This window comes from Dipteris shenzhenensis, chromosome 6, assembly GCF_047967505.1.
Source record: "Dipteris shenzhenensis isolate YYH24624 ecotype China chromosome 6, Dip_SZ_1.0, whole genome shotgun sequence".
Classification (NCBI taxonomy): domain Eukaryota; kingdom Viridiplantae; phylum Streptophyta; class Polypodiopsida; order Gleicheniales; family Dipteridaceae; genus Dipteris; species Dipteris shenzhenensis.
Genome location: NC_141601.1, coordinates 8667831 through 8695812, shown reverse-complemented (window position 1 = coordinate 8695812; position 27982 = coordinate 8667831). Strand labels below are relative to the sequence as shown.

The window sequence follows — 27982 nt, the reverse complement described above, 5'->3', positions numbered from 1 at the left end:
GCTGTATGCTTAGGTCCTTGCATATTTAGGTCTCTCGGTTTTTGAACATGTGCCACCTAGTGTTAGGGCACAAAGCTCTTCCAACACAATTTAAACCTCTTATTAAATAAGACCTCATGGAGTTACAAGTAACTAGGCAATGGCTTGCACCTATCATGGGAGGGAAGCTTTAATTCTATTGAGAACATTGCACTCTGGATATTTGACCTAGGTTGTGAGAGTTTACAATGGTATGGTGTTGTACACTAGACTTAGTGTTTATTTTTCTAAGTCTAGTTTATTTTCTTCATACTTGGGTTTCCTATATGTCCCAAGTCTTGTACTTTCATTTCTTGAACTATTCAGTGGAACTTTCTGTGTGGACTACACTCTTGTGTTAGTTGTTCACTCCTTGTCTCCCCACAGTTCCAACATTTGGTAGCAGAGCTTGACTCCCATGTTGCTTCTCATGCTTCCTCCGCTCCCGGGCACCAGGTCTGTCGCGAAGTTTTCAGTCCAACCAGCTCGTTTTTGATTGCAGCCACTTTCTGAAAGTGTTCTAGAGCTGGGCCCCTACTCTTGGATCAGTTTCTCAGCTGGGTGATTTGGTCTTTGCTGAGGTCAGGGTCGTTTTCTGCATTGAGTGCAGATTTCCAGCCCCAAAAATCAGCTTGCCTCTCTTGGAGCCTCCTCTGAGCTCGATGATTTTATTCCAGGTAGTTTGGGTGCTTATTTTCGACATTTCCATCCCCAAAATCAGATTTTACTGATTCCAGGTGTCTATAAGCTGAGCGATTTCATTTTGGTCCTGTGGCACGCATTTCAAGGCTAATTTCAGGTCTGTTTTGCTGATTTTAGACTGTACCATCAGTTCTGGGACTGATTTGAAGCTTTTGGAGCTCTCTTGTTGCTGTCTTGGATCTATTCCAGGCAGATTTGTGCAAGGACAGCTCATAGTTTGCATTTTTGGGTGCATATTTAATCCATTTAGCGGTGGTATATGCCGTGATTTGCTTGGTCAGCCAGTGCATTGGGTTGTGGTCACTTTGCAGGTGCATTTGCAATCAGGCTTGGCTTGCAACCAAACATGTCTCTTTCAGAGAGCTTTGGGACTTTGGCTGAGGGTGATTAGTTGGATGGCTCAAACTATGCCTTATGGTTGTTTATGGGATAGTGTTTGTTGGGATGAGCTGAGGCCTTCTACTCCAATTGTTGCCAGCAGGGCAAGCAATGAAGGCTCATCTGTTAGCTCATCCCAGCCTCTCGGAGAGGAACCGAAGAAGTTTGAGCATCGGAATGCCCAAGCTTTGTATTGCTTTGTTTGTGAAGAGACACATTATGAGGACCATCAAGTCATGCACTAATGCCAAGGATGCTTGGGACAGATTGGCAAATATGTACCATGTTAAGAATGAGGCAAGGGTCATTGCAGGCATTTCGGGGAGAGGCTGTAACTACAGCGACATACATACAAAATAGATGCCCTACAAAAGCACTAGTTAATGTCACACCTTTTCAGGCATTCTATGGCTATAAGCCAAAGGTCTGTCATTTCAGAGTGTTTGGTTCAGTGGCATATGCTTGGGTTTCAGAACAATATAGATCTAAACTTGATGATAAAGGTATCAAATGCATTTTAGTGGGTTATAGTACTGGAAGCAAGGGCTTCAGACTCTACAATCCTGCCACAAGAAAGATTATCATTAGCATCGACATTGACTTCAATGAACATGAATGCATGATGCCTGAAAACCTTGGAATGCCACTTGATGTTGATGTGCCTTTGGATGTCATTCAGTTTGAGCCTAAAGAGATGCCACCTCATGAGGGAGATCCCTCTTCTTAACATGTACCTGAGGATCCCACTTCTTCCTCAAATGCTTCAGCTGGGTTGCCACATATTGAGGAGATTGCTTTCCCAAATGTTGTAGCTGAGCAACTAGCCATTGAGGATAGACAGCCCATTGTATATCAACAACGTGGGGTACGTCAGCAAGTGGTACAGCCAATAAACCAATTCCAAAATGGGCTAGGTTGACCATTCAAGGCACACAGGATCAGCCTTCTTTAGGGAGAACTAGGGCCCGCTCAAGGCAAGCAAATAATCAGGTCAATTATGCCTTAATGAGCACAGTGATGGAAGCTGAAAGTGAGCCTCAATGTTATGAAGATGCGCTGGGGCATTCCCTTATGGCAAAAAGCCATGGAAGCTGAGATTAGATCTATTGAAAAGAATGCCACATGGGATTTGGTTGAGCCTCCCATTGTGAGTGAGTAGCCTATATAAGGCTTGTACTTCTTTTATCTTGTCATACTTGATGAATGAATGAAAGCCTTCTTTATGTCTTCATTTGAGCATCATTTCCTCACACCCTAACCTTCTTTGTCTCTCTCTCTCTCTCTCTTCACCATGTTTCTAACATGGTATCAGAGCAGGTCAGTCCTGCCCTAATCTGCCCCACATCATCATCCTTTCAGCCCGAACCGTAATTTCATCTATGCTGCCTCCTCTTCTCAGCTGCCTCATTTCCGCCTCTATTTGGCCTCCTCCTTGCAGTCATTAGTTTCTGTTTTGGCCTCCTCCATAGCCAGCCACCTTTTCATACTTTCCTGCCTCCATTGCCGCCTCTTTCCTCATACCAGATGCCTTCATTTGAGACCCTCTAGAGCAATAGGTGGCTATATTGTTTGCTGCTCGGCAGTTTCTGCAAGGTCACACCTGCACGCGTGGTTTCCAAGGCTCCTTTGGAGCTCTTCATTACCGTTTTTAGGGTTCCTAAGCTGCTGCAGCAGAGCCAACCATCTGTTTAAGGTTTTGAGGTTATTTACGACTTGTTCTGAGGCTGCTGCTGCACTTTCGAGCCATTCTGAGGCTGCTGCTGTGCAACCGCCTTCAATAGAGGCATTTTTGAGCTGTGTTGGGGCCTTCAACACGTCTACATCAGCTGTCTTCTGCATCAGATAACAGCTACAGCATTCGGAGCTGTTTTGGGGAGCCGACTTTCACATATGAGACCAGCTGTTCCGTTTTGGTACAACCACACACCTGCTGAAGCACCTCGGTGTACTTTGGAGCTATTTGTTGAGCTTCTTTACAAGTTTCGAGGCATATCTTTGCTGCTCTTAGATTCGGGTTTTTTAAAGAGTATCTCTAGGCATTTATATTTGTTCTTTTGCACACAAGAAGATTGCTGGTTCTTCATCATAGCTTGCTGCCCGCCTTCATGAAGTCCACTTCCTTGTCTTCAAGTTAGGACAGCTTCACCAAAAGCCTCTCTGTAGAAACTTTTATATATCATAGAGATGGCTTGGGAATGAGAGACATTCAAACAATGTCAAGGGAGGTTGTAAAATGACATTGTTATTCATGCTTACTCCCATATGTTGCTTTATCCATATGGATGAACATGTGCAACCATGGTACTTTAAGTACCCTAGGTACTCCTGAGACATTTTCAAAGTACTTCAGCTATACCATTGAGGGGGGATTTGTGAGAGTTTACAATGGTATGGTGTTGTAGACTAGACTTAGTGTTTGGTTTTCTAGTCTAGTTTATTTTCTTCATTCTTGGGTTTCCTATATATCTCAAGTCTTGTACTTTCATTTCTTGAACTATTCAGTGGAGCTTGTGTGGACTACACTCTCATGTTCGTTGTTCACTCCATAGTTCCAACATAGGTATCCAAGTATCCATGATCTCTATGCTTTATACCCATGGCCACACAATACTACATACCTAGGAGCCTCAGATATGCCGATTATGCCAATTGAATGAGGTTGAGTTAAAGAAATACTTGATATTCAGATGCACATTGTACTATGTGATATGAGGGTTGGATTAGGATGGATGACTCATGGCTCCACTATATATTGTTTATTGTATCAAAATTCATGTATGAATCATGAACATTTATGATTTATGTAAATGCATCATGCTTTATGTTTAGCTTCTAAGTTTCCAAGTGTTGAGCTAATTCTAGCTATGTGGAGATGTATGTTGCACCTCCGAAGTGACGACAGAAACTCAGTACGAAGACTTTGTATAAATGGATGCTCCAGTATGTGTGGGTGTGTGGATTTGTATGTGTGAGAGCACATTTTTATACGATGGTCTACACCCACTCTTGGGCGCTGATGACGTCAGTGGGGATGTCATAGTAGCTAGTCCCTGCTATGCATGATGAAGTTTATGGTTTTCAATCTTATGAGTGACTATCATGAGATTGAAACTGCACTATGTTGTGTTTTTAGAGGATGAGTTTGGGAATGTTCCTGGATTCATCTAGGTATATGTGGAGATGTATGTTGCAGCTATTCTCAAGTGAATTAGACTTCTCACTGGATATAGATTCTCTTTGCTAGTTTTTTGTATGGATTGGAGAAGCAATTCGGCTCTCCTTTGGCTCTTGATCACAAATGAAACGTCCTTCGTTGAATATATAACATTTCAAAGCATGCAACAACCCTATTATTATGACATTTGTCACTCGACATTTTAGTTTTAAACATCTATAATTATATTCTAGGTTCTTTATAATGGAATTCGGATTATGGAAGGATCATAGATGATGGGCATATTTTACACTGTTTTAGAACCAAAATGACAAGGTTGGCTTAAATTGCTGTTTTTTGGAATTTGCTCACTTTCAACATTTCGAAATGTTCCGTACTACTATGATCATAGTATGTACTTTTTTAGTCTCATAGACCATTTTGATCTCTTATAGAATGAACTCTTCCTTTCTTTCTCATTACAAGCAATCAAAATGAATAACACTATTTTATTTTTAAGTTCATATTAATGCAGATAAGGTGATGCATCTTTGGGAAGTCTCTTCTGTGACTATAGTTTGCTTCAATGCACTCTATGATCATGTAGTGTTTTGTAATTTAGTGTTAAATTTGTGTCTTTAATCTATGATGTAGGTGATGTGATTGAGGACCGCATGATGGCTTTAAGAAAGCGTGCAGAAGTTGATGCCAAGTATTTTGTCACCTTCATTAGTCAAGAGCCATTAGAGCAAAAACGATCACTTGCAAGGTTTTGTGAAATCTGTGACAACAATGCTTGTTTTTGTTTGTGTTCTACGTTATAACAAAGAAATTTTTTCTCTCAAATATTTAAAGAGGGTTTATGTTATCTCACTTAGTATCTTTCTCCTAGGGAATTACTTTGCAGGGTGATAAGTTTGCCTGCACTCAATGTTTTGATAATAAAGGGTTATCAATGTGGGTGATTTTATTTGTAGTGCTATTATTTTCTTGTTATGCATTATGCGTATCTATTGGTCATTGCCTTGTTAGGTAGTATGTATGCTTATTAATCATTCTTTTGCTACACATATGTCAGGCTTGGGAGCATTTTGGCAGAATTAGTTAGCACATTTTATAAAGAAGAAGGACGGAGGGTTAAACTTCGACTGGATAAAAGAACATTTAGCTCTACTGAATTAGGTGTTCGGTACAACTTGAAGGCATGCTCTTTTTCTTCCTTTTAATATAGGGTTTCTATTTGTGTTTCAAGGTATACGTGAGATGTGCTCATTTGCGGATGTGAACATATACTGTGTAACTGCCTTTACAATACCTTTTATATGGTTGAATGTGGAGATTTTTATGATGAATTTATAATGAGGCAAAAGATTCTTAAATTTATAGAGCTAATGTAATTTATGTAGCTCTGCTTAGGTATGCCAAGCCAACATGCCATTGATTTAGTTTCTTCATGTGATAAAATAAGTGTATTTAGTGCTAAAAGGCATTTATCTTGTTACATGCTTTGATTTTTTTGCAACATTAATCTGGAGCTGATAAGCTCAAACCTAAAGGGTCTAGTTGACACTCTACCATAATCATAGGCCTATTGTCCCCAGGTGAGATAGACTTCAATGTAAATAATTGTAAAGGAGGAAATGGACCAACATGAACCACATAAGAATAAGCTAGCAGACTCAACTCCCAGCCAGTCTGCTAGTATGATATCATGTGGACTGCATCTCTTCCCCTAAGTTATCCATGAGACTGTCATGCTCTCATATCCAACCCACTCATCCTCTCTGATGTCTACAGCCCAAAAGGTATACACATATAGAGCTACTGGTTTGACTAAAGAATCTATAAGGAGGGACTTCATAGTCACATGCTGAAATTGGGCCTAGAAATATTGTCTCTCCAACCTCGCTAATGAAGCATGTTTGGCAGCTGGTTTTATGTTGGCCTTGTGATGCACCTGAAGTACACATAAGATGTGTCAATCTCAACCGGTAAAATGACTCATGATGGAGGTGGGCATTGCTGTGTTGAAGATCATGACCGTAGTTTTATCAAGGTTGACCTTCATGTCTCAATCATCATGACATGCTTGTAAACTAGAAATAAAGTGCCTGTTTAGTTCCTTTGCTCTGTCAGAACTAAGCACATGTCACGAGCATAAATCAAGGTGTCATGAGGATTTGGACCACTGTGGAACCCTATATTCCCAGTCTGTCCACAAAGGATGCTTTCATGGATCATCATAGGGTCCTTTCAAAACCAGAAAACACGATGTGTGCTGTTTCTGAAAAGCACGACGTGCAGAAACACAATTACAACAATAATATAATATTCTGCCCAAAAAAAAGAATAATATAATATTGGAGAGAGCAGTTTTTCAAGCACAAGAACATAATGCATTTTCACACTAGAAGTCAGGCCATGGCCATGCACGGACCTTTATATGACACTATCTGCTAGTACAGGGCTTTACTTTGAGTATATGGTAGAAGGCCAAATATATACAGACCTGTATCCTTTGTTGGAAAGGTCACCTCCCCATCTGTAAGCTCCCATATGAGGAGAGCATGGGGGAGGGAGACCTAGGGCAGGATGTGCCCAAGAGAAAAGAAAGAGGGGGCTGCCACATGGGCAGCACCTCACATCAAAGAAGAGAAAGCCATGGAACCCAGGAGGCAAGGACTGGGCAGATGTGTTTCCTACAGCAGGTGGTGGGGCAGCACAAGAGCCTGGCAGAGGTGCAAAACATGGCGGCTGTCTACAGGCAGGGACGCAAGCAGTACGGCAGCATGGTGGATCCATGGGCAGGGATATGACCTCCAAGAAGGTCCTGAAGGTGGCCTGGCAGCAGCACAGGAGTTGCAGGGAAGGGAGGGGCTGCAGTGGGCAGCACCCTGCCCTTGTGTAGGGCCAGGAAACTGGTGGGCCACATAGGCCAGCCCACAGCCCCATGCATAGAGGGGAGTGGGAGGGGGCTGGCACACAAAGCAAGGGGGCTGGGCCCCCATTTCAAGGCAGGGAGCACACAGCCCAATAAATAAGGGCATGTGGGGTCGGTTTTATGGCAGACTGGTCGGCCATATTAGGGTAGGCCAGTTGGTCACTTCAAGGGGCCCTTTGGGCCTATAAAAGGAGGCATCCAGCCTCATTCTGAAGGAAAGGACCATTCTGAAGGTAAGGCGGTAAAAGGAAAGAGAGAAGGAGAAGAAGAACCCTTCCAAAAGCCACCCAAAGGAGGGTTAGGCAAGGGCTCTACTCAATCACGAAGGGCTGGCCAAGAACGTGCCAAAAGAGAAAAGAGAAAGGGCTGCCCTGCTGTCTCAAACCAAGCTTCCAAGACGAGCTCGAGAACAAAGGCGCTAGGCATTGAAGACACACCTCAGGAGCCAAGAAACTGCTCCATACTTTGAGCAGCAGACCAGGCCCCCAAAAGCTGTCACTGGCCAATGAACAGTAGCCTCTAGATGAAGCCGAATAGAGGGGTTGCTTCTAGTATCCAATTGAAAGAGAACATGAGTCCTAAGGCTTTCACTGGAGCCTGAACTCCAGCTGCAATCAGTCGCACTTGTTGAAGGAGGTGCCACAAGCCTATAGTGTGCAAAAGGGTGTTCGCAATAGGCCACTTGGTTTGCCCATCTTCAGAGACCCCCTTAAGCCAATCATCCTACAAATATAGTCAAACTTCTAGCAAGTCACATATCAAAGTCATGCAAACCAATCTTCTCAGTCAAGAAGCGAGGCCTTCAATCTAGTTACAGAGTATCTCTTCAAAATGTGGAGGAAACTCAAAATAGGGCATACTCCTTCGAGACAATGCAATTTGAATACCCTCATGAACTCAACAATGACAAAGTGGGGGAAGCAATAAAACACTTTGAAGATGCCCATTGATTTGGGAATCCTCTAGTTTGACTTATCACAGAGTGCTAAACCACAAATAGCTCACTCGGAGCCTCTTGCCTCACCTTTCCTAACTCTCCACCACCTACTTTAGTCCGTTCTAAGGAAGTGAAGACTTCATTCATAAAATGTGTTCCTTACAAGCTATTTTGTTTTATGGATTATGTTTGCCCATGCCTGCCCATGATGGATTGAATGCATCTCGACCATGGGCTGAATGTGGGTGGGCAATCTTGCCTATCCACGATCCTTGGGTGCTATGTCCGCCCATGCCCGTCCATGGTGCATTGAATGCAAGTGGGTTGTGGGCTGGACGTGGGCAGGCAATCTTGCCAATCCATGATCCTTGGGCGTGCGCACGGTGGGCTAACTTGTAAATACTTGGGCCAAACCAAAGTATGCAAGATCACTAATACTCGCTCCCTTCTCAAAAGCATCACAGGTTTAACATCGAGCCCAACATTCCCTCTGGGCTTATCGACATCTGCCTCTTCCCAAGATTTAGTCGATCGCTTGTTTCACCATTATGTCCCGGATCCGGCAATCATGGCAACGATTAGCTTCTTCAATCTGCCCAACACCTTAATCTGGGGCACATTTGAGCTGGAGATCAACCCAAATATTATGAACATCCAAATGGATATGCATGGGATCTCAATGAAGGGCCACAGCTTAGAGTAATTATCAATACATGAAGCTCCGGAAGCTTCAATGTAAACATCTCCAAACCTTTGAGGGCATGTTTGAGTCCTGTATAAGTAGCCCAATATTCGGGATTAATAAATGTACGGTAGTACTCAAACTTATCTCTATTTTCAGCTGTTTGCCATTTCCTGTGTAGTGCATTCAGCAGGTCATGATGAAAGGCATCCTCATCTACCTCCTCTGGAGAGTAGTCCAAGTACCTCTCTACCTCCCATTTTTGGAACCATTTTTTTAAATCTAGTGCCCATCCAGATGCCAAAATCTTAGCCTTATTCGTCTTTTGGGACTTTTGACTTTCTACCCATGCCCTCTTTGGCAGCCTTTCATTATTCATGCGCTTGACCTTTGTGATGTATTTGAGTACTCTCTTCAAGGCATGCAACTCTATGGGTATGCATCCTATCTCTAGGAGTAGGAGAGAGTAGGGTGTGGTAGCCTTGATGCCAAGGTGTCTTCTAATGAAAGATTTCTGCATTACATTATTCCATTTTGATGATGGTATACTCCCCCCCCACACCTCTACCCCATAGAGCACTGTTTGTACCACATATGCCCCAAAAATCATGTTTCGTACTTGCCACCTTCTTGTGTTGGTATTGCTGCAGTCATTTTCAAATTGATAATACTTTCCCCATCCTGCATCAATTCTCCGTTGCACACAGCTGCTCCATTTGTTATTGGCTGGAATTTCAATGCCTAAGTATTTGAATGAGTGCACTGTATCAACAAGTTGACCCATATATGAGATTGAAGGGGGATTACTTGGCTGTATAGTCTTGACTATCATGAGTTTAGTTTTAGAAACATTCACAGCCAGCCCACTTTCCGAACAGAACACGCTGAGGATATCCATCATTTGTTGCATCTTACCCTCACTATTAGTGAAAACAACCACATCATCCGCATAAAGAAGCAAGTGAATCTCAAAATCTGCTAGGTAGAGGCTGGACAACCCTCTTTTACCTGCTTCTGTGTGCATCAGTTCGTCAAGTCTATCAATGCATAAACCAAACAAGGTGGGTGAGAGTCGGCATCCTTGTTTGACCCCCATATTGCTATAAAATTTTTGTGACATCCCATCCTTACATTTTAATTGACATTTTACTTTCTCATAAAGTCTAAAGACAGCAAACCTTATTTCCTGAAGCACTTCTATGCATTCCATTCTCTCCCATAGCACATCCCTAGGCACCGTATCGAATGCCTTCTTAAAATCAATGAAGCAACAAAAGAGTGCCTTCCCCTTAAGGCGGCTGTCCTCCATCAACACTCGGAGAGTAACTAGATTATCCACAGTGGAGTGTTTGGGCCTGAAACCCACTTGTCCCATTGCCCTCTTCGTTTCTTTCTCTGCCCAAGCACTCAGCTTTGCCTCTACTATTGTACTATATAGCTTGGCTAGAGTAGAGCATACCATAATGGTTCTGTAGTTTGACACTTGATTGCGGTCACCTCCCTTGTAAATTGGCTTGATCCAGTTCTCTTGCCAATCGGTTGGGAAACCATACACGAATGCTTGGTTTAGTGCCATTACTATGTGCCTTTGCGTGTGTTCATTGGACCACTTAATGAGTTCTGCTGTGAGGTGTATAGTGTCTGCTGCCTTCCCATTTGCCATTTTCTTTAGGCCATCTTGCACATCTTCCAATGAGAAAATACCTTGAGTATTACCACTGAGAGACATGCTCGCCATGGGCCGAGCCTTGGGATGCATGTAGAGTTGTTGAACATACTCAAGCATCTCTATTTCTGTAAAATCTCCCATGATGTCATTTGGCCTTTGTTTAACTCCTTTCCATGCTCTTCTAGGGTTCTTGACAAAATCAGACCATTCCTTTTTCTCAATATAAACACGCCTCTTTTTACGTGTGAGAGCATGGAACTGCTTCTCGGCTGCTCTTCTTTCATCTCCCATTGGAATCCCCTTTAGTGCACTCCTAACTGCCTTGCATTCAGCATCAAACCAGTCATTACATGGCAGCCCTTTCTTACGCTCTTTACTGTTCTTTTTGCACCCTAAAACTGTCTTAGCTGTGGTGAGAATGGCATTCTTCAATTGTGCCCAGCCAAATTTCTGTTTTCTCAGCAGACATGCTTCTAAACTTTCAGCATATTCCACCTTTTTTGCCTCGTTCACCTGATAGCCACACTCAGCTGCTTTATGCTCCTCTAAAGTTGCCTTGGCCAGCAATATATTAAGCTCTACATAGAGTGGTATTTGATCCGAATCAAGAGATTTCTGGCCAAGTGAGAAATTGTGTATAAGATTGCAAGCTTCCAGATGAATCAATGCATAGTCAATTACACTAGCCCCCCCACTGGCAGGGAAACAAGTAGGGGAATTAGATTTTGGGAAAAGGGCTGTGCCATTTACCACCAACATGTGCATACCATTCATCAAATGCTCCAATGCTGTACCATGTGCATTCACCACTTTATCCTTCGAGCATCTACACCAGCTGGGGTCAATGTCTATCTCATGCTCCTTTATGTATTCTTGCTGTGTGGGATATTGAAATTGTGTGTAGAAGGGGGATTCTCTATGAGGAATGTAGCATCCTGCAATATACAATGGCAAAGGGCTTCCTTTTACCATAACCCATATGTAGTGCTTATGGTTGTCATCTTTGACCATAGAGGTCTTGTCGTGTATATGGTCTTTGTATATGCATGCTACCCCTCCCTGTCCTCGTAGGCCTGATTGCTTTTGCTAGACGGAGTGCACCAAATAGCCATCCATTTTAGGAATCCTGCGTATATCCCTTTCCCAAGTCTCTGCAAGAAAGATAATGTCTGCATCATGTAACACTTCATTTAGAGCAGCTCCTTTATGCCAAGGAAAGCCTCTACAATTCCAAAACATGACTTTCAGTTTCTTCTGGGTCCCATAGGCCTCGCGTTCCTATTGAGCTTGTTCAGCTCCTTGCTCTCTTTTTTTGACTCGGGTCTCATACATACGTCTCCTTTCTTCTTGTTGCATAGGGGTGCGGTCTTCTGTCACGTAGAAAGGTGTTCCTTTTAAATAAATCCTGCTGCTGTCCAGGATGATTTCTCTCTTACGTGTGTCAAGCATTGTGCAAACAATTGCCTAATGACTTGAATTTTCATCCCTCTTTCTTCCTACCCGGTGTGCCCCAAAGACCACAACCTCTTGCATGGCAAAGTGCTCAGCAAAAAAGTCTTCTATGTCCTTTGCAAGTGAGAGAGGTGTTTCTTTTTCTTTTTCAGATAGACCCCGTAGGACAATATTTTGTGACCTTTTTTCTCTCTCTTTGTACTCATTGGCATCTATCCCTTCTTCTATTTTTTTCCCCTTTTCTAGAGCATGCCCATTTACTACCTTACTTGCCCATGTCCCCGAGGTGCCTATATCTTGCTTGCAATCTAATTGAGGCTGTTGCGTCGTATTTGCCCTCATTTTTTCCAAGATCTGTTCCATTTCAGCAACTTTCTCCTCTTGGATAACAGTCTTTTGCTCCAAGCTGGCTATGGAGCTCTCTTGCATGGCCACCCTTTGCTCCAAATCTGCATTTTTGTATTCTAGATGTTGGCATTTCAGTGAAAGTTGATGTATCTCCTGCTGTTGGCGGTCCATTGTGCCTTGCAAAGCTGTCAAAAATGTCCAGATTCCAGTTTCATTAGAGAAAGTGTCTGCTGTGTCACCTTGAACTGACATGAATGGAGCTGTTAGAATGTTCCCTTGTGCAGGAATGAATGGGGCTGCCTGTCCATCTAAAATGATGGTGGGTGGCTCAGAAGTTGCTGTCATTTGCAAAGCACTTGTTCTAGTTGGCGTTATATACAGAGAGTTTTTCATACTGCCTCCAGAGCTCTTTGCCAAGGGAGTGGAATGTGCTGATAGACCACTCCTATTGATTCTTTTGTTGAGACTGGTGGAAGCCATGGTTGAGCCTGTGGCGCATCAAGAAACTGGCGATTGACAGCGCACGCACGATAAAAAACAGGTACAACAGGTATGAAAGTACCAGGAGGGATGAGGGGGCGTAAAAATAATGCTGACGGCAAACCGCATTGGGGTTTTACCCCCCTTTCGAAGCTGATGGTGGCCTCAGATTTGCGGCCTGAGTTGAAGAGATGCCTCAAACTTAAATCGCGAGTAGCGATCGCCGCGCGCGACAGACAAGAAGAGGAGTAGGTGTCCCGAACATGGATGTAGATTACTGGCACAAAAGGATCCCGATGGTCAACTGTGTTGGGGTTTTACCCCCCATTCGGAGCTGTTGGTGCAGTCCAAATTGCAGAGAGAGAGAGAGAGAGAGAGAGAGAGAGAGAGAGAGAGAGATTAACGTCCACAGAAGGCCTCGCGGGCGTATGAGACAAAGTGACACCAAAGAGAAAAACTCATACAAGCCACAAGGGGCTGAGGCAAAGGGCGCGCTAAGACCCTTTGCTGAGTATTGTGCTGAAATAAAAAGAGTTCACTGGCTCAAACAGAAACAAGTACAAAAATAAATAAATATATCATATCATATCATGTGCTATTTGCTATTGGGAGCAGGCTGAGAATTGGAACTGGACTGGAAACTCAGAAATTGAAACTGGGCACTGTGGTGGCTTGTCTATGAGCGGTGAAAATGTCTCGAAACTGAGTTTGTCTGGCTGTCTCATACTGTGGCATTGGAGGGGGGCGTGGTTTCCTCGATCTGTGAACCCGTTGAGCTATGTTCAGAGTGACCCCTCGTCTCGGGTGGTCCCCTCTGAGGAAAGGGCACAGGCCGCAAGCAGTTTTTGTTTATGTAATCAATGTCAGGGCTTGTGTTTGTACATTTTTTGAATGAGTTCGGTGCTTCAATAAATTTGCAATTGTTTTGTCGCATCATAGATTGGAGCTCAAAGCACTTGGGTTTTGTGTGCCAATATGTGTCCGTGATAGATTCGAGCTTGTCATTGACCTTGAAGACCCAAGAATCCTTTACTGGTTTTGCTTGGTAGAAGTCTCCACCACAGGCAATAATGTCGACACCCCCAAAGATTCCTTTTAAGATTGCGCATCCTTAAGTCTACAAAGTTCAATGTCCTTTTGCCAACCAAAGAGATTTCATCAAACACAATGAGTTGGACTTGAGAATACATGGTGGAAAGCATGTCCAATTTCTCTCTTGACAAGGATGTAAAGCATTTTGTATGTGTTGGCAAGTGCAACACCGAGTGTATTGTGCTTTCATTAATGTTGAATGATGCTTGATCAGTGTATGCTAGCATCAGTGCCTTGGGCAAGTTGAGGTCGATAAATGGGGTTGTTTGATTGTTATGTCTCAAAAGGCCTTGGATGGTTAAGAGTAGCAAGTATGTTCCCTACCCCTACTCCTCCTATGAGGAATAAATGGAGTTTGTCCAATGGATATATTCTCTTTTGAAGTAGGAAGTCGTCAAATAGAGCTTGTTGCTCAATATTAAGGGAGCACAGTCTTTTGAAGTAATGGTCGTTGTCAAATAGTACTTGTTGTTTTATGGGTACGATTGAAGTGGTCGGTACTTGGGGCTCTTTTAAGGGAAGGCATGTCTACTAAAATGTCATAGGGGCTACCATCTTTGTCCATGTTCTCGCATGCAGTGATAGTGTTGTTTAATTCCTTGTCCTGGTTCTTCTTTTATAGCTCCTCATTGTTAGGGCCAACCTCAATCGAGTGTGCTCTGGGCGGTCTCCGTGTCGTGGGTGGCCTCTGTAGTCCTCTCTCGGTAATCCAGGCTGCCCGCATAGCAGCTAGCTCCTCCTTCTCCACCCCACTGTGTCTTGGAGCTGACTCGAATGCATAAAAATCTGTGACGTGCCGCTGTCTGTGGTCAGCCTCTGCATCCTATGGTGTGATCGCCTCCTGCTGCTCTTTGATCTGTCGTAGCAAGATCTCCTTGTGTCGGCGCATCTCAAGTAGGTAGAGCCCAATGCAGACCTGGTCATGGAAATGGATCAAGCGTGATAGTGGGCCGAAGCCACTCCCGTCCTAATAGAGGTAGTGGTATCGTTCCCGGATCTCGTAGTAGGTTGGGCAGGTGCAAAGAAAGTGTTCCTCTGTCTCAACCACTCCCAGTGTGCATAGCGTGCAGGTCCGTTGCTCTCTAGGTATACGTGGTGCTCTCCCTGTCTCAATCCTCAGTTGATGGGATGAAACCCCCATCTGCCCTATGGCGATCCTCAGTGCATGTGAGACTCTTTTGTCCTCGAGATATAGGGGTCTGATGATGAATCCATCCTCTGAGACATTCAGGAAATTGTCACGGTAGAATTGTGTCTTGGTGGGGAGCTCTTGATCTCCCTCCCAAGCTCGAGACATATGGAGCTGGAGAAGATCTAATCGTATGATACGGTTAATCTCATCTCGCGGGATCGACTTAGGGGGTGCATCCAAACTATATTGAAAGGGGGGGAGCTTGTCCATCTGAATCCCGTGTCTGGTAAACCATGTGGATATGTTGAGAGTTCACGCTCAACATCATGTGATCATGTGTGCATAGCACCATCACGTGATCATATGTGCATAGCACTAACCTTATAGAGTGCTATAAAGGAAAGGGTTAGATCCCCTAACCCTAACCCTAAAAGGGTTTGTATATATTCTATTTTTTCAACTAATTCTAGTGTACAGTTAGTCATTTGTGGTGTGCTCTCTAGCTGTGCCCTCTCTCCTCATCTCCACTCTTCTCCTCTCCCCTCTTCATATTTTGTCATGGTATCAGAGCTTCCTTGTCTTCCGCTGAGACATTGAGATTCTTGAGAGTGTGAGAGAGATTGTGAGATTGAGAGTTCTCTTGAGTGATTGTGAGATCCTTCCCTTCACTTCCGTTGAGAGAAATTTCTATTCATGTGAGAATTCCGTCCATGAGAGATTGAGAGATTTCCGTTAATCTCCTTTGCTCATTCTAGGACAGTTCCGTCCATTATTCTTTCTTTGAGTTCTTTGAAAGATTTCATTGCTTGAGAAAGAGAGTATTCCTTGTTTATGAGAGAAAGAGAGATCTAGATCTTAGTCTTTGAGAGAGTTTTTGAGAGATCTGTGAGAAAGAGAAAGAAGCTAAGCCTCTCCAACAAAGATCCTTCGACGGCCGTCCCTAGCGAATACCGCCTCTACTCCTTCTGTGAGCTTAGTCTAAGTCTTGCCTCTACTCCTTCTGCGAGCTATCTAGCGAATACCGCCATCAACCCTGGCAGTCTTCAACAACAACGAGCAGCTACCTTGCTGCTCACAAGCAAGGCAAGCGAAACAGCAGCCAACTTCAACGACTACATCTCCTTCGAGCTCTCTATGTCAGCCTCAACAACGACCTCTTCCAAACGGGCTATCCACTTACGGCCGTGACCTTCTACAACGAGAAGCTCTTCCACCAGCAAGTAGCGACGGCCAACCCTCAGCCGCCTCTTTCGCAACTAGACGATACCACTTGGTCCAGGCTTCCGTCAGCCTCATTGGAGTTCATTGACGTGCAATACTTCTGGGTTCCGTCGCTACCATCGATCGGAGAAGGAGAAGAAGGTCTACTTGATTGCTTGGCCAAGAGCCACTCCAGCCACCGCCATCAGCTCCAAATCCTTCTCGGAGCATCGAGTTGCACAGTCGATGTCCTCTATAACCTCAACGCGACCAGCTCCTACAACAGCCTTCTATCTCGAATGATGAACGGTCGACTCTACAACCAACGCTTCACACAATGCCTCCAAGCTTCGAGACCTTCTTCACGACCACAACCGATGGGCAGTTGCATCATCTCTAGACACGCAGCTCACGGGCTCCCAAGCTCCAGAGCAGAGCCCCCTGCTCAACGCCGCCTCCTTCTCCATATCCGCTCCACAGGCGACCGGCTACATAGACCTGCAGCAACAAAACGCGACTCAACAGCCAGCCTGCTCCTCCTGCAAGCTTATCCACGGGTCTCTAGCCAAGCGCTGTAGCTCGCTCCTCCGCGACGGCATCGGCATCTTCGACGGAATCAAGATTCCGTAGTATCCATAGATTCCGACGAATTTTTTTTTTGATTCCGGTGGCTCACCTTGCAACACGTGGCAGATAGGGTTGGTCAGCAACCCTAGGTTTGGTTAGCCACCAGTGGTCAGTTGCTTGACACATGGCAGATAGGACCTAACCAGGGTTAGGTTCAGTCAACCCCTACTTAGGTGGTTTGATCACAATTGTGCCACGTGGCAACGTCATCTTATCTGCCACGTCAGCTGACATGTCACCGACTGCCACGTCATTAGCCTATCCACAATGCCACGTCATCAGTGACACGTCATCAGCCACGTCACCTGACACGTCATCAGTGCCACGTCATCAGGCCACGTCATCAGTGCCACCTTAGCACTGCCACCTCAGCAGTCCAGTCAGCACTGACCCTCTGCAGGCACAGTCCCTTGCCAGGCACACTGTGCACACACTACATGTGCACACTCCTGCCACCTCAGCACAGAGCTTCACTGGCACACCTCTTGCTAAGCACAGTGCCACATCATCACTGCATGTGACTCACAGTGACACATCATCATTGAGCACCATTTGCACTCCTTTTGCCCCTCCACCTAGATCAAGTCATATCTCTTGATCCAGGAAGAATTTGAGGGTGCTCCAAAATGGAAAGTCGCTCGGTTTTTCGTGCTCTACGCGCTCGTCACATCACGCGCACATTTCGGCGCAAGCTACACTCACATCTGTGCCTTGCCGACAAAACCACTTCCTTCACGCACATTTGCCTCTACATCGACGCATCTGACCCAGCACTTAAAAAGAACAAAAGAAAAGGAATTATTTGCTGCTCTTTCATCGATCGACGGTTGGTTTAGATCTAGATCAGAGTAGACTAGATTGCTATAGAGGGGACGCTTTGAATTCCCCAAGTTGCCAATCTAAGCCATGCCCGAAATTCCCGACTAGTACCTACTCGGAGTCAGTCCATACGCTCACATCCGATTTCACATCATTACATTACCTGAAACCTTACGTTCATCAGTTCAGTGAGCAGACTTCAGAGTACAGAGGCATTGCAGATTGGTTCAGTGGGCAGATATCATTTGATTTCACACACACATGCCACCATTGTAAAGCCTATTCGGCTATCTCACGGCATCGTGCACATCATTTTTAGCCTTGTAAAGTCTCTTGGCTATTCCCGGCATCATTGCCACAAGCCTTGTAACACAGATCAGATCTTATATACTGCAGTTCTATCTTCACCGACGGTACAGAGATTTCACTTGGCATCTTCAGTGTATTTGCAGTTGATTCATACAGAGTTTTTCAGGACACTTTTGAGTACATTGTTTGCACCATGTCGACTAGCAACCTCAATCTGGAGGCATCTGCTAAGTTAGACAACTCCAATTACGGTACATGGAAATACCGAATGGAGACCATTCTTGTGCTTCAGGACAAATGGGAGTATGTCGATGGATCTATACCTAGACCATTGGCCGATCCAGCCACCAGTAGCTCTACTCCATCTGTTGTCACAGTACCAGCAACGGGATCTACATCGGGATCTACATCTACACAAACAGTTTCCGCATCAGTAGCAGATCTTGCCATTGCCCGAGCTCAAGCAGAATGGGATAAGAAAGACAAGTATGCCTATCACCTGATCAAGCAGAACGTGCAAGATGTCATGCTAGGACAGCTCAACAGAGTTAAGACATCAAAAGAAGCATGGGTTATGTTCGCAGCTCTCTACGAGTCCAAGAACACATCCAGGATTCTCACCCTGAGAAACCAGATCAACCAGAGTTTCCGCAATAGCAATGAAACCGGTCATGCTTATGTACTCCGCATCAAAGACTACAACAATCAACTTGCAGCAGCAGGAGAGACTATGAATCCCGCAGAAATGGTTCAAGTAATCCTGAATGGACTAGGAGAAGGATATGAGAATCTAGTCCAAAGTATTGCCATCCAACGGCAAATTCCAACACTGGAAGAACTTCAATTAGTTCTACTTGGTGAAGAACTCAGGACTCAGGCCATTCAAGCACGTAAAGGTCATTCTAATGATCAGGCATTCACAGCTTCAGACAGAAGCAGAGGCAAAGGAAGAAACAGAGGTAGATCATATCAGAAAAGTGGTCATTATCAACAAAATCAAAGTCAGAATCAGCATCAGCATCAGCATCAACATCATCCTCAGCAACATCAGAATCAGCAAAGAGGAAATCATTCCAACCGAGGAAGATTCCAAGGACGAGGGAATGTATCCACCAATGTGTCAAACATTCAATGCAACTACTGTCACAAGTTTGGACACTATGAAAGAGATTGCCGCAAGAAGCAGTATGACCAAGGCGGTCAATCCAGCAGTAATCGAGGGAATTCCCGAGGAAGAGGAAATCATCGTGGTGGACACTCTAGCCACAGTCATTTTGCAAATGAACATGGCAATATGTTTCTTGCAAGTGAGGAATTGCATCCGACTGATACAATGCACCTAGACACTGATTTCAATCCCAAAGAGGATTTCAGCTATCAAGTCGACCAAGTGGAACAGGATCCTTGGTACATCGACAGCGGTGCATCATCTCATATGACAAATCATCAGGAATGGTTCACAGAAATGAAGCCATTAGAAGGTCAAAAGAATGTCATCTACACAGCAGACAATACACCGAATCCGGTTCAAGGGACAGGGGTTATCCCTCTGAACAATTTCACTGGTACAAAAGGATTAGTCAAAGATGTGCTCTATGTTTCGAAGCTCAGCAAGAACCTTTTGTCAGTAGGTCAAATGACGGAACACAACTACAAAGTCATCTTCGACGGTGATGAATGCACTATCAGAGACAAATCCAAAAGAGGTCAGCTAGTAGCAAAAGGTGTCAAGGAAGGACGCTTATACAGGATGCTAGCTACAGTACCAGATAAGCATGCCATGTCAGCTCAAATGCAACAGATGCCACTATCTGCAAAATGGCACAAGAGATTTGGTCATGTCAACTTCAAGTACTTGTTAGATCTCAGGAATCAGAATCTGGCAATTGGGATTCCGAAGCTACAGTTTCTTGGAAAAGTTTGTGAAGCATGTTGCTTCGGCAAACAAAAACGAACCAACTTTGTCAGAAGTACCTCTCGTGCACGAGGTATTCTTGATTTGATTCATACAGATGTATGGGGTTATGCCCAGACCCGCAGCATCAATGGTTCACTTTATTACTTGACCTTCATCGACGACTACAGCAGATATTGTTGGGTCTACTTTCTGAAAGAGAAATCTGAAGTGTTTGCCAGATTTCAAGAATTCAAAGCCATGGTAGAAAACCAGACAGGCAGAAAGATCAAGGTCATGAGATCCGACAGAGGAGGTGAATACATGTCTTCAGCATTCATGAACTTTTACAAAAATCACGGCATTCGAAGACAATTCACATGTGCAGATACTCCTCAGCAAAATGCAAGAGCTGAAAGGAAGAATGGGACTTTAGCAGACAGTGCTAGAGCAATGCTTAGTGAAAAGCATCTTCCGAATCAGTATTGGGCAGAAGCAATAGCTACAGCTAACTACTTGCTTAATCGGCTTCCTACCGAACCGATATAAGGTATGACTCCTTATGAAGCATTCACTAGACACAAGCCACGCATTGGGCATCTCCGCATATTTGGTTGCATAGCATATGCCCACATACATGATGATCATCGCAGGAAATCAGATGCGAAGTCACGCAAATGCATCATGGTTGGCTACAGTGAAGAAAGCAAAGCATACAAATTGTATGATCCCATCAACCGCAAAGTCATTATCTCCAGAGATGTGATCTTTGATGAGGAATCAGAATGGAAAACCTCACCTACACAGGAGATAGAAGCATCGACTTCACAGTCATCTACAGAACAGGTTGATGAAGAAGAGCAAGAATTGCCAGCAACACCCCAAGCAGTGCCACAGCAGCTCAGACGGTCTACTAGGGAAAGCAGACCACCAGCTAGATTGACATATGCTCAGAAAGGCAAAGCAATTCAGGTGGAAACCACCAACTATGCTCTTATGACTACCATCATGGCTACAGAAGAGCCAGTGTACTTCGAAGACGCAGTAGATAAGCCAGAATGGCAAACTGCTATGAATGAAGAAATGGATGTTTTGTATAAAAATAACACTTGGGAATTATGCGACCTTCCACCAGGAAAGAAGGCCATAGCCAACAAATGGGTATACAAAGTGAAGTACAATCCAGATGGCAGTATTCAAAGATACAAAGCCAGATTAGTTGCAAAAGGATTTGCACAACAATATGGCCAAGATCATGATGAGACTTATGCTCCAGTAGCAAAGATGGATTCCATACGGTTCTTGATATCACTAGCGACACTCAGTAAATGGAATGTGTATCAGCTCGATGTCAAGAATGCATTTCTCAATGGTTATCTAGACGAGGAAGTCTACATGCAACAACCCGCAGGTTATGTTGAACCAGGAAAGGAGAACAAGGTTTGCCATCTCAAGAAAAGTCTCTATGGCTTAAAGCAAGCACCCAGAAGTTGGTACAGCAGAATTGACAAGTATTTTGCTAATCTGGGATACATGAAGTCCAATGCAGATCATACTCTCTACTACAAAGTTCAAGGGGAAGATATTACTATTGCACTTTTGTACGTAGATGATCTGATTGTGACAGGAAGCAAGGATAGCTTCATCAGAAAATTAAAACAAGACTTATCTGCAGAGTTCGACATGAAAGATCTTGGACTTATGCACTATTGTCTTGGAATTGAGTTCTGGAGAGATTCAGATAGCACATTCATGAGTCAGCTCAAGTATGTTGACAGTCTCCTGAAGAAGTTTCATATGGCCGATTGCAAGATTGCTGCCACTCCCATGGAACAGAGTTTGAAACTTACTAAAGATTCAGAAAAGCCTACAGTCAATGACAGATACTACAGGCAACTCATTGGATCTCTTATATATCTGACAATCACACGGCCAGATATTTGTTATGCAGTAAGCTCACTAGCACAGTTTATGGCAAATCCAAAACAATCTCACTGGAATGCAGCCAAAAGAGTCTTGAGATACATCAGAGGTACAAGACAATTTGGGATAGAATACAGAGGAAGTCATCCACGGTTGCATGGATACTGTGACAGTGACTATGCTGGAGATCATGAGACCAGGAGATCGACACAGGGATATGCATTTTTCCTTGGTCAAGGTGCTATATCATGGTTGTCAAACAAACAGCCAACTGTTTCTTTGTCTTCGACTGAAGCAGAATATAGGGCACTCACTACAGGTGCATGTGAGGCTATATGGCTCAGAAGACTATTGTCAGAAACAGATTACTTTGATGAGTCAAAGCCAACAACAATATACTGTGATAATCAATCGGCTCAAGCATTGGCCAAAAATCCAGTATATCACTCCAGGACAAAGCACATTGATGTCAGAGAGCACTTCATCAAAGAAAGAGTGTTACTTGGTGACATCACACTGCAGCATTGTGATAGCAAAGAAAATGTTGCAGACATCTTTACCAAACCACTCGGTAAAGAGCTATTCGAGAAACACCGACTAGCTCTTGGTTTGATGCAGAGGAAGGACATTCCCATTAAAGGGGTGTGATGGAATGTAATGCTCAGTCCTTCTTCGATTCCCTAGAATCATCATCTTGAGGGAAGGCCTACTTCATGATGTTGATCTTGAGGGAAGGTGTTGAGAGTTCACGCTCAACATCATGTGATCATGTGTGCATAGCACCATCACGTGATCATATGTGCATAGCACTAACCTTATAGAGTGCTATAAAGGAAAGGGTTAGATCCCCTAACCCTAACCCTAAAAGGGTTTGTATATATTCTATTTTTTCAACTAATTCTAGTGTAGGACTATGTCATCAGCGTATAGCAATATCTGTATCATGAGATCGGCCAGTGGTGATCCTTCGCCCCCTAGGCGGTCTATGAAAGAGGTGATCTCATTAATGTACAGCCCGAAGAGAGTCGGTGAGAGGGGACATCTTTGCTTCACTCCAATCGTACTCTCGACCCAATCTGATAGGCCTCCTGGGACATGACTCGGCCTCTGACTGACTCATATAGGCTCATTACCCCCCATATTAGTGTCTCTGGAATCTGCAGCTCCTGTAATCCCCTGATCATGCGGGATCGTGGGACAGTGTCAAAAGCCTTTTGAAAGTCTACAAAGCATGTGTAGACTTTCTGGTGTGTAGACCTCGCCTCCTCAATGATAGCCCTCAAAGTGAAGATGTGATCTAGGGTAGAGTGCTGTCTCCAAAATCCTACTGTCCTAGTGCCCGTTGCCCCCGAGCCTCTGTATGACTGCTGAGTTCCCTCTCTAGAACTGATCCATAAAGCTTGGCCAGAGTGTGGCCAATCATAAGGGTCTAATAGTTCCCCGTCTCCATAGGGTCCCTGGCTTTGTGTATCCGTATAATAGTGGTGATACTCCAAGAAGGTGGAAATCCGTGACAAACAGCCTGGTTGAACATCTGTGCTAGGATCGGGGCTAGGACCTCCTGTCCATGTGCAAAGTGCTTAGTCCGGAGGCCCTCTTGGTCTTGCGCTCTCCGATTTTGTAGACGGCGAAGTGCAGCCCGTACATTCTGTGTGGTGAACAGGTGACAAGTGGTGGGCCTAGGTGTGGAGGACATATCCGGCGGTGTCTGCATCTGGGCATCATAAAGGGAGCATGCATACGTGTGCCACACATCTGGGTCAGAAATGGGGATAGGTGGCTTCCCCTATGATGGAAATCCCCATCCAGTGGTCGGGTCTCCTCCTCGGAACGATGTGACAATCTCATCCATCCTCTGTGTGAGGAAAGCTCGTCTCTTACAGCGTGTCAGTCGTCGATAGATCCTCTGTGCTTCAGGTGGTGTCAGATGACTCAAAGTCTGCTACTGTGTGAAGTGGGCTCTCGCCTCTCTGCACTCGTTGTCGAATGAAGGGTTCTGAGCCATCTTCCCATCTCTGGCCCGCCTAGATCGGGTCGTGGGAAAAGATTTGATAGCAGCATCCTATACCACTGAGACAAGGGTGTCGGAGGCGCTGGTGAGGTCTATGTCATCTCCAAGTATAGCCAGGATCTCCCTGGCTAGGTGGCTCATGTATACTGGGTCAAGAGCACGGTCAAACTGGATCTGAGTGCGTGGGGGCGTGGGGGGAGCTCTTGCTGTGGTTGGCGTGGTGGTGGCGATATGGAAGGTCAAGTATGAGTGATACAGCTCCGAGGGGGGGTGGGGGGGTGGGGTTATGGCGAAGTTGTGTATCCGTGAGATAAAGTCTAGTGGGCCTAGTAGATAGTCCATTGTACTAGATCCACAACCATGTGGGAAGCAAGTGAGTCTTCCAGAAGATGGCCATCTGTGAAGGCCATTAAAGATGATCAGGTCGTGGATTGCCCCCAGCTCAAGCAGATGTCGTCCATACCATGTCACCTGTGGGGTATCTGTAGAATGCCTTACTATCCCAAGCTCAGCTGCATCTAGTTCCAAGACCGTGTGTGGGTCTCTGTCATCATCTGAGAAGCCAAGTAGGCCCACCTATCTATTTCCTGTCCGTGCATTGAAGTCCCCCAGTAGGAGAGTGTCTCCTTGTCTGGAAAACTCTGTGATGTCATCATGGATCGTCTCATATGGACTGTGTCCATCTGTAGTGATCTCTCGTGCATAGGATGACGTGTCTGGAGGAAAGTAGCATATTGCAATGAAGATAGGCCGAGCATCTGGGAGCTTAACTCGTATCCACATGTGTTGTGCATGCTCCTCTCTCCGAACCATCGATATGAGTGGTCTCAATTGTGATCTGAAAAGGACAGCCACTCCACCGGAGCCACGAACTCCGCTATCTCTTCTCAACTCTCTTCTGTGAGCTGATTCCCATGTGTATCCAGTCACTGTGGGCAGCCCTCGCTTTGGGCTCTCGTGTGTGTTCGGTGTAGAAAATCATCTCTCTATCATTATATGGCTCCAGGAAGCCCCCTGGGTCAAACCATGATGTGCCATTACAATTCCATACTGCTATTTTCAATCCGGTATGTGCACACAACCTATGAGCTTGACACCGTCACAATTCTCCCTCTTCCTTCTCTTCCTTCTCTTCTTTATCCTCCTTATCTCCTCTTTCTCAAATAATCACCCTACCATCCCTATATACAGCCCATACATTTCCCTGCTTCCCTTGCTGGCATTACTTTTATCATACCTTCCCTGCGATGTTCCTGTTGTAAGAGTGTGAGGTCGTCATCCAGGTAGATCCTTGTTCCCTTCGAAGTCTCCCTCGTGCTCATGAGGGTCTTCCTGTCCATGGCTATCCAGAATTTCAGCACTAGTGGCTTTGAGGGTGCCTCAGGTTTACCCACCCTCCAGGCTGTCTCACAAGTGAGATTGACTCCCATTTTGGTGAACAGTATTTTGGCATCTCCCATCGGAAGCCCCCTCACTAAGACATTTAATGTTTTTCTGGTCCTTTTTTCCTCCTCAAGTGCTTCGGAGATAAATTCTTTTTTAGGGGCTGTTGTGCCCTTTTTGACCACATCCTTCCATTTCAACATCTTAGCTTCCCCTTTGCTGATTTGTTGTTTAAGCTCAGCATGTGTGCCTTGCATTGTTTCCTTTCCTGCATGGTGGCAATGTCCTTCCTGAGAGTGGCATTTTCTGTTTTTAGCTCCTCCATTGCTTTGCAATTTCCTTTGGGGGGTGCTTTCATGTCCTTTATTTGCTGCAATTCAATCTCCAAAGCATGTACCCTGTCGTGGAGCTTGTTTTTCTCGCATATCCATTCACCCTTTTCATTCTCCCATTCCTCCTTTTTGCCCCTTTTGTTCCTTCATTCCTCATGCATTTTCCCTCCATGCTTTTTCACTTCAGCTAGTTTTATCTACATGTGCCTTCTCCGCAAGGAGGGCCACATTAGTAGATTCCAAGCTATCGATTCTTTCAATCAATGCAAGGCATATCTTTTGGAGGCTGGTGAGGACATTGGATGTAATGTTTGGAGTGGTCCCTGCTGTGTAAGCTGTCATGGCATTTTCAAGTGCTTGTTTCCCCCAAATGTCCTCCACACATGCTCATGTAGGCATTGTGCAATGTAAGTATCTGCCCTTGTTTATTTGCTGAATTGGAAAATGCAGTAAGAGAGAGAGAGAGAGAGAGAGAGAGAGAGAGAGATTGCTTCTTTTGATCTTGTTTATGGATCTGGATGCATACATGCTTGACTAGCGATTGATTAAGCTTGTTTAGGGTTCTTGATTGCCCTTGGTTGAAGAGCTTGAGAGACTCACTAGAGCAAAAGGAAGGCAAGGAAGGTTGAGATGGGCTTCTCCATAGCCTTGATACCTTCTATTGCTCGTTATCCAATCCTCCATGGCCAAGGGTTTGACATACCCTTGAGGAGTTGGTGAAGCTACCCTCTCCACAAGGGGTTGAGCATCTCCAGTCACTTCACTCCATCTCCCTTGGATTGGGGAGAGGTTCACCATTGAATTAACAAGCTGTAAACAAATGTGACAACATTTGGAAGACATATGATCCATGAAATATCAAGCTGCAAACAAATGCGACAGCACTGCAAGAGACATCTTCAAGTTGCATCTATTCCAAATCTTTGACCGCTTTCTCACCATGAAATTGATCACAACATATCCTGCGATTAATACCATCCATAAGAATACATCTTGAGCTGGAAGCCAATGAAACACTTCCTGTGCTTCTGCAAGCAAGGCATACATATCAATCCAGGTCCAAGGTAGGTACAACCCGCTTCCTTCAATCTCAACCTTTATTTCCCGGACCTTATGTATGGCTCTTATGCTTTGACAAGCTTTCAAGCTGCAAACGAACATCATAGAAGCATCCATTCAGTTTGGGGAAGGTGTGAGCGTCAGAGGGTGGGCTGTGGACAGCCTTATGGGCAGCCCAAACAGGTGCCCAAGTTTGAACCTTTTTATGTTTTTTGGGTCACGATTGGTCCAAAGTCGAGGTTGGCCAGCCAACCAGCCTTCCAGCCCATGTACAAGGGGACGGAAGGGCTTGTTCATTCCCATCTTCCACTTCTTGCATGCATTGCCATTACCTTCAAGCAGCCCCATCCAGCAAAGAAAAGCTACCATGAGGCAAAGAGGTCAAACACAGGCAGTAAGGAGGGGGCCAATTCAGCAGCCTTTTTGAGCAGCACATATGCATGTAAATGCATCTTCCTTCTCATGAAACCACAGATATCAGGTCAGTCCAGTCGATGAGCAGATTTAGCCCCAATCTCGTACTCATTGTAGAGCTGCAGCAATCAATGGGTGAGGTCTTCAGTGGGTTATTGGAACCCTATCCTGTGTACTGTACTATATTGTCTCTCCTCCCTCTTTCTCTTGCATTCAAGCGAATAAGTGTTTTATCTACAATCTAACAAAAAACCGATAAGTCGGTTTCCCCATGCTACATTGGTATCAGAGCTCTGTCTTGTGAGCTGTGCGCAGAGAGTTGGACTTCATTCTTGCTCAGTGGATGGTTTATTGAGCTCCACCCGCCAACCAGGAGCCACCCATTTATGTCTAGTGCGCTTTGGAAAGACTGTACAGCATCCCACTATAGACTCGTAAGAACAGAAAGGTCCACAACCAAGACAATATCGACGATTACCGGTGGGACCGATTCATGGCCAATATGAAACACCAGTTCCTGCCACCACAGTATCTAGTGCCACTTGTGGATGAGTTCCATGGATTGTGCGGGGCCTTCCTTTGACGAGATTTACTAGATGAATCCAGAGTTGTTGATGGCTGGTCCGAAGGCAATGTAGACCTGGTCAACAAGTTAAGGAGGCAGGGATGTCACATGCATCCCTCACTTGGATGCCATGTGCACATATTGTACAGACAAGTGCAAGACTTAAGGTGAAACACTGACAATTTTGTGAGCCCTTCTCCATGAATGAGTCAATAGTGTACCACCAAGGGTAATCAGCTAGATTTAATGCTCGTTTGGGAGAGACTAAAATGAAATCGTTTAGACTTCACAAGTAGTTGTAGCTTGAATGAAGAGATTTTGGACTACTTTTTGATTAGCCTTCTCCTTTAGTGCGAGCCTTCGTCATGGCTGAGTCTGCCCTTCACCTCCAGACTGCCGACAGAAACTCAGTGCGAAGACTTTGTATAAAAGGATGCTCAAGTATGAGTGGGTGTGTGGAT

General features: G+C 44.7%; 1 protein-coding gene across 1 annotated transcript in view; it reads left to right on the top strand.

The window, feature by feature from the left end:
* The window catches only part of LOC147900737 (trafficking protein particle complex subunit-like protein), an 81582-nt gene that overhangs the window by 19892 nt on the left and 33708 nt on the right, over window positions 1–27982 (top strand). Inside the window, exons 3-4 of the mRNA XM_087375528.1 lie at window positions 4907–5021; window positions 5331–5454. Coding sequence (XP_087231654.1) covers window positions 4907–5021; window positions 5331–5454 — 239 coding nt within the window. The remainder of the gene's footprint in view (window positions 1–4906; window positions 5022–5330; window positions 5455–27982) is intronic.